This window comes from Eutrigla gurnardus, assembly GCF_963514095.1.
Source record: "Eutrigla gurnardus genome assembly, chromosome: 3".
In the NCBI taxonomy this organism is placed as follows: domain Eukaryota; kingdom Metazoa; phylum Chordata; class Actinopteri; order Perciformes; family Triglidae; genus Eutrigla; species Eutrigla gurnardus.
Genome location: NC_139917.1, coordinates 18,865,472 through 18,872,961, shown reverse-complemented (window position 1 = coordinate 18,872,961; position 7,490 = coordinate 18,865,472). Strand labels below are relative to the sequence as shown.

Genomic DNA, 7,490 nt, shown 5'->3' with positions numbered 1-7,490 from the left:
GGAGCAGCGACCTCTACTGGCTCGGAGGTGGTACGGCAACAAGATGACAGTTTATTCGCAGAAGAAGAAAAGATTAATAAAGACCGCGGAAACGAAGATTGTTTGACCAATTTAAATATGTATTTATTTTCCAGTCACCACAGTCATAATAAAGCAACATAGCATGTATTCCCATAACAATATTTTAAGTAATAGCATTACATCAACACATATCCACAAGTTATATTAGAGATGCAGAAATTGTTTTTTCTTTTTAAATTTTCTGGTACAGAAGAATGTGTTAAAAACACTAGATAAATATTTATTCTAATAATTCCCAGTGTGCAAACTTAACATTGGAGAGGGGTACATTTACAGACAATCAGACAATCAGAAAAGATTCACAAGTTACACCCCCCCAAGTGTAACATGATGTAGAATCTATATACAGTATTGGGAAACCTATATAAAAAATATTTTTAAAAACAGTAATGGTAAAATGAACATGGTTATGGATTAGTATTTTGAAATGTAGTGGTTGTTTGCATTATTATACAACCTCAGATGTATTAAAGCACTGGGGGTTATTAAAAAAACACACGACACACAATGAACACACTATTCTGTAAACACAAAGGTTATAAAAGTAAGAAAATGTGAGTGTTAATACATTTAAAGTGCATATAAAATTCACAGATCAAGTGGTTATAGTAATTCAAGTCCTTCTCAGAAGGAAAAGATAACAGTACATAGAGCAAGAAAAACACCACAGATCTGACCGGAAATTTTCATTCTGGTTTAAAAATGAATTGAACATTGTGCCCTCTTAATAGTTTTATAATAATCAGATTGTCTACTAAAGAATACGAAAAAGACGTCACACATTAATAATATAAGCAGGTCCATAGAAGCTCCCAAGTGTTTTCACAATAAAAAAAAAAGACCATTAAAATATTAATTCAGGTTTTTTCACTCCTGTCCGTCAGTCCAGTCTGTAGTTTTTGGCCTGTAATTTCAGGCCCTTGCCTCACACGTGTGTAGAGGAGTCAGGAGGTGAGTGTACCAGGAACAAACCTTCATTGAAATTGTTGGAGAAGCTGGTGTGGTAGCTGGGGCTGCTCCTGCTGCTTCTGCGGGGCTGGGATTTGGACACTGGGGATTTGATAGCAGAGAGCCTCTGGGCCTGGCACAGCTTTTGGATCAGGAAACGCTTGTCACGGCCATCCTGGGAAACAAAACCACGCCTTAGATATTAGATCCCAGTTGTTGGGTTCATACTCAAATGATGATCAAGGATGGTCAATGTATGATTAAAAAAAGAGAGACAATGTCAATGGTTTTTCAGTAAACTTACAATGACTAGCTGCTCCCTTAGTTGGTTAATAACTCTCTTGTGAGCTCCAGCTAGTGCGATCACATAAAACATGGCCAAACTGCAGGGGGAAACGAAAGTGTGTAAAATGACAGGCAAAGAGAGAAAGGACCACTTGTTCAAATACTGGACACTTGACGAAAATACGTACCATGTGACTACAAAGAAGGAGACAGCGAAGGCCTCTGATGAGAGGGCGAAGAGGAGGGTTTTAATTCCATCGGGTAGCTCCGAGACTGTAATTGGCAGCACTTCCCAGGAGGTGTTGTAATTAACAAATGGTCCACAGGCCTGGGAAGAGTTTATTCTGTGCAACAAGAGATGAGTGAATGGGAAACCTGTCAGCAGTAGCAACGAGCAGCGTCATATTTATTTAGCCAGTGAAATGCAGACGGACATTACAAATATCCTTTCCATGTTTATTAATACATATTGGCATATTACCCAATATACTGAAATTAAAGGATAACATGGGCAACGATAGTGCATTACTCACTGTGCCAGACTAAAAGTGACAGGCAGACAGGCCAGAACGAGGCCTATCAGCAACACAGCCAGGAAGAAGAAGTTGGAGCTGGAAGCTCTGAACGGACGTGTGGCTGGACGGCAGTTGTTAATCAAGGAGACCTACAAACAAGGAGCGGAAAGAGCATGGGAAACTTCTACATCTGATCTTGATCTTTGTAAAAGAACAAAACGAATGAGAAAATCACCTTTTTTATATAGAAGATGAAGAAGTATTTAATGGTGCAGATGGCCGGTAGGATCGGGCTGTAGAATGTGCCGATCCAGCAGATGGTCTGACCGTAGACGATCTCTAGCACGTTCTGAGGAATGGCAAACTCCTGCTGTCCCCACCACTTAGCCAGCCCACAGTCACAGTGATTCACTATCAGCCTGAGTAGTTCGGAGTGACACGAGGACACTGTTAGAAATGACCTCACATAGTCTTTCACAACATAGGATGTTAAAATAAATAAATAAATCTCAATCCTGTTCCGAATGTATTCTTTTTTTTTTTTTTATAATATATTAAAAGGAAATAATTAAGTAGTGAAAAAGAACCTATAAAAGTATTCTAAAAATGTTTTTTTTTAAATAAAAAAGAGTCCTGATGCCTACTTATAATTGATCTGCATAAGTTGATGTATGCACTGCAGCATTTTCGATGAGTAGTTTGGCCGTTTGTCAAAAATCAGTGTGAACAGGAACTAGACCAGAACTTTAATGCACCAATGTATTATCTTTTCCCTTCATCCGGACCAAATGAACCTGATTGCAGGTGTGAATGCACCGGAAGATTCAGTTGAGATGATGGAGATGTTTGAGATGGAGAACTTACTTTCTGGGAAATTCCACAAAGATGGTAACTGCAACAATGATGATGAAGTCAAAGATGGTGAGTTTGTACATCTCCTGTCCCACACGGGTCTCCCAACACTGTGGACAACAAAGACAGAAGCACGAATAAAACAAACATACTTTGAATCTATCAGAAGAAGATGGGAAGAAAGCACTTCTGAGATCCGTCCTAGCATCACTTCTACCATGTGTTCCAGTTTAAGTATTGATTGTATACTGAAAACCCAAACAAGTGACAAAGGACTGAACAAATAATCTAAATAACGAAAATTGAATGGGATTACTGAATAGCTCTGCTTTGCAGAAAAAAGCCTGCACCCACACTGTTCTTTTTTATATTCATTTTAAGTATAAAACCCTCCTATCTTTCTGGACTTGTCGCTGTCTGTAGAGAACAGGAAGGCTGACGTAAAACAAATGATCAGATTGGGCTCAATAGCCGATACTGATCAGTAAAGAAGTACCTTGATCAGCCTCAATATGGGACATCACTATTGTATACTGTATTGGAACGCAGACACAAATGCTTCTACACACAAATGACTTACAGAGTAAAGCACATGGTTATAGCCACAGATGCAGGGCTCCTTTTCACATTTCGTGATCTGAGACCAGAGAGAGAAGAGCAAAACCCCAATACTGGTCAACCGCATGAAGACACACCTGCGAAGAAAGCAAAGGGAAAGAATGGACAGAATGTAATGGAGTCATTGTTTTTAACCTGATAGTACTCGCCTCCAAATGCAGTTCCTATTCAATTACACATCACCATTAAGAGAAAGGATGAGTAAGTGGAAGTCCACTTTACCTCATGAGAGTGAAGCGGATCTCAAAGGCAGGCGAGTAGTCCTCATAATTGATGATAACGGAGAAGAGGAGGGGGGTGATGAAGTTGGCCATAGTGATCACAATTGAAGGTAGATACTCATAAATGAGATCCACAATGAAATTCTCCTGCAATCAAGCAAAAATGTGTTGAATGCTTTTGTCTTAATTTGATATATAAACTCTTCCCCAAAATGGATAGAGGACGTTAAACGAGTCGGAAGTTCAATTTAATAACATTCTTGAGTGCGCTGATAGCTCAGTGGTAGAGTTGGTGCCCCATGTGCCGAGGCTAAGTCCTCACTGCAGCGGCCCCAGGTTCGAATCCGCCTGGTAATAACATTCTTTATAGAGACATTGGTGATATCACTATCAAACCTGATTTCAAGTTTAACGTTTCTTGAAAAGACAAGCAGTTAAAAGGAATAACAGTAAAAGGCTGAAGTGGAGGTCAAAGGGCATCAGCAACATTCCATTACCTTTATCTTATCCATCTGCACTCTCTGGGAGAAGATGGTGGCGACATAAATGCTGTAGAAGCAACAAGCCAGTACGCTGATGACAAAAAGGTTGAGAATGAGGCGGATGAGGTAAATCCGACACCTCTCTTTACGGGTGCGATCCGCTATTTTCTGTTTGATCCTTTCCTCCTCCAAATCCGTCTGGGGATATAAGAACATGCCATTTTAGTACGAGGCAGACAAACATTCACTGAATACATAGATTCAACATTCGCAACAAACAACTAAGTTCTGATGGAGAAACATATCTGCCTGCATGACTGACGAGAGCTTTTTGGAATGTTTTTCTTCAGAAAGTGATTTATATATATGATTTATACATTTCCTACACTGTGCTGAACTCTATATAAACACAGTGACATATGCATCAAATCTAAAAATATTGCTGCTGCTTAAGACAACTTGTTCAACAGAAATGATCAACTAACCCGAAGCTCATAGAGCAAACTGCTCCTCTTCAGCCTCACTGCATTCTCGTTGGTGATGCAGAAGTCCCAGCCAGCAAAAATCTTGTTGCAAAAGCTCTGAAAGCGATCCTCGTCCTGCACCAAGTTACGTTTGAATCCAGTGGCGGACCTTAAAGAAAAGTTTCTCAAGCTGACAAACGTATTCCAAGGAACTCAAGTTCATTCTTTACAATTGTTTTTTTGTTGTCATTTTTACCTTTTGACAATCCAGATGAGACTGAGGAAGAGGTAGGTTATAGTGACCAGCAGGTAGGCCAGCGGCAAATTGTAAGTGGTCTTTGGAAAATGTATTTTGTCCACCTTGTAGAAGCCGTAGAAAAGATAGGTCTGTTCCAGAAAGCCCTGCAGATTCAGCACCAAAAATGAGTGAAGAAACCAAATGCAAACTTTTTACGTATGTCCAGAGAGGCAGAAGGACTTACTCCACCAGACAGCAGATCCGTAATGTGCTCATGAAAGATGACCAGACCTCGACGGGCACTGCTTGGATACCGACTGCACAAACTTCCTACAGTAAAACATAGGAACGTTCAAAGACTATGCTATGCCTAAATTATGCTGAAGGTTGCAACAAGCCAAATGCCCTCTCACCAACATTCTGGCTGTAGGTGATATTCCCTGAAGCACTGGGGGCTATGATGATGGGTAACATGACGAAGCTGAACATAAGCACAAAGATGATCAAGTTGAGCATCACCAGGAAACGCAGGAAGGAGAAGTAAGACAGGATCCCTGTGCCAAACATCCCTGTAGATTGCAAAGGAGAAGAGAGGGAGAAATTAACTTTCGGGACAACAATATCATCATTGGCGAACTTTCTTTTAGAGCAAAAATATATTTACTCATGTTGGCCATCCTGACCAGAAATCAATAAATGCCTCTCAGGCAGTCTATCTCATTTCTTTCATGTCTCACCCTCTATCAAGTGGATGTCTCCCCTCCAGAGCTTCAGAGAGTTCAGCCATTCATGGGCATCATCCCTCAGCCTCCTTAGATACCTGCGGGTGCTTTGGCTCAATTGTCTCAAACTGCTGAGCTCTCGATCTTCTTCCAAGCGCTGTGTTCTAATAGTCAAAACACACCCTTCGTTGAGAACTTATACTTTGAAACATAGTTAAAAAAATTAATTGAGCATGTTTTTTTTCCAAGATGGGGGTAGGGATACTATAATAATGTCTTTATTACTTGTCTCTGCGTTTGCCGGCCATGGTCCTCGCCAGTTCCCTGATGGGTCTCTGATCCGCCTGACTCTTCTGTTTCTCCTCATGTCTGCTGACTGTGTTAATGCCCCCTTTCCCACTGCCGGTGGAGCCAAATCGTGCTCTGGAGCTGCTTCTTCGCTTGGTGCCGACAGTCGATGACTTCCTGCGGTACAGCAGCGACTGGTAGCTGGGGAGCTGGTCCAACAGTGGGTTACTGCTGACTCTCCCACTGTGGTCAGTGAAGAAGACTAGAAAAGACAGATGCATATGATTAGATCTTAGAAGGAGTTAATGTAGTTGACAGCATGTGGCGCTAAAGGCTACCGTTTAATCCCAACTTTTCATTTATGATGTGATTAAAACTGACAAACTGTGAAATGTGATAATCTTTCAACACTGGACTGAAGTCAGTTATAAATGTAGCGACAGATGCTGATATATTTTCAAGGCAGGGATTTGAACAAGACAAGTGCTACAAAACATATTTGTGGACAATTCAAATCCACTGTGTCCAGATAATCACTGCAATGTCTATTCATCATTCTTATTTGAAAAATCTATCCCATCCATGCCTTGAAAGGTTACTTCTGCCTGCCATAAGTGACTTTCTAAATAAAAACAGCTATGAATACAAACATGTGACACGTGTTGAGAGGTAGTTTAATGTTTCTATTTTTATCCTCTACCCATTTCAGATTAAGTATCCACGATTTAACATATTCAGGGGGGCTAAATCTGAGTTAATAAGTGAAATAATGAGCAAAATCACTCCCACTCAGTTGTGTTGCAATAATACATTTCACAATGTTTAAGATGACAGAGGGTCTACAGCTACAAAAGACTGGAGTACTAGTTTGCCAGCCATCACCACAGTAACAACAGTTACAAAGTGAAATAATAATTAGTAAGTAAATGAGTACATATGGGAGCAGCGAGCCCTGACTCTCTCCTGTTGTGTTTATCCAGCAGCAGACCATCATAACCAAGAAGCAGAGTCAGCAAGTAAACACTGCAAACGGCGAGTTTCGACACGCTAAAGAGACTCAGACGAAACCAAACCACCCATTCAAATGCTGAAAAACCCCTGTCCTCCCCAAAGACACAATAACCTTTATCAAATCATTAACTAGCAGCCATAAATTGTTCGCCTGTTATCGGCGGCTCCCTCCTCCTAAGTTTGAGGCTAGCATTACTAGCTGGTTAGCTAACGCTGCGGTAAGTTTACGAGGACCAAAGCTAACTTATTAGTAAAGTGTAACGTTTTAGCCGCAGACACAAGTATCGCGCTAAACGTCGTGTTTACCTGAGTCGACCTCCATTGTTCCCTTTTCTGAATAGGACTAACTACTTATTGGATAATGTTAGCTAACAATTAACTTGTTAGACTTTTCGTCAACTGGGAGTCGACGCTCAGCTGTCTGTCTGCCTGCCTGTCTGTCTGTCTGTCAGGAAGACAACACCGGCTCTCCGGAGACAACTTCCTGAATGTGGCTACAGGAGAGCTCACTTGACTGTTAGATTTGACACTTTATTATATATAAATATTATTTATGTATATGTATTATATATAAATATATACATAGCATGTATATATACAATATTTACATACATTAGAAAGTTATATTGTTTTACATAGCTAAAAAATAAGAAAGATGAAACAGCTTTTCTGAATAATTGAAGAGATTTCATTGTTTTGGTTTTGACCTCACAAAAAGTGACCTCAAAAAAGTGCATCCTACGATTCCCAGAATGCAAATACCAT

The 7,490-nt window shown here is 40.3% G+C and overlaps 2 protein-coding genes across 4 annotated transcripts in view; one reads left to right on the top strand and one right to left on the bottom strand.

The window, feature by feature from the left end:
* The window catches only part of rps15a (ribosomal protein S15a), a 395,439-nt gene that overhangs the window by 176,084 nt on the left and 211,865 nt on the right, over positions 1 to 7,490 (top strand). The gene's annotated exons all lie outside the window — the stretch shown is intronic.
* tmc7 (transmembrane channel like 7) lies at positions 112 to 7,169 on the bottom strand. Its single transcript, XM_084003942.1, has 16 exons — positions 7,032 to 7,169; positions 5,712 to 5,976; positions 5,442 to 5,590; positions 5,118 to 5,273; positions 4,949 to 5,034; positions 4,723 to 4,868; positions 4,488 to 4,635; positions 4,018 to 4,200; positions 3,522 to 3,667; positions 3,262 to 3,376; positions 2,694 to 2,791; positions 2,065 to 2,248; positions 1,848 to 1,978; positions 1,503 to 1,658; positions 1,334 to 1,412; positions 112 to 1,204 (listed from the first exon to the last, which is right to left on the bottom strand). The coding sequence occupies exons 1-16, from the start codon at positions 7,045 to 7,047 to the stop codon at positions 1,007 to 1,009; spliced, it is 2,256 nt and encodes a 751-aa protein (XP_083860068.1). The 5' UTR covers positions 7,048 to 7,169; the 3' UTR covers positions 112 to 1,006.

Excerpts from the sequence above, each read along its gene's own strand:
- tmc7 (XM_084003942.1), bottom strand. Across the intron at positions 5,591-5,711 it reads GCCGGCAAACGCAGAGACAA|AACACAGCGCTTGGAAGAAG; the intron begins GTAATAAAGACA and ends TTTGACTATTAG. Across the intron at positions 5,035-5,117 it reads CACCTACAGCCAGAATGTTG|GAAGTTTGTGCAGTCGGTAT; the intron begins GTGAGAGGGCAT and ends GTTTTACTGTAG.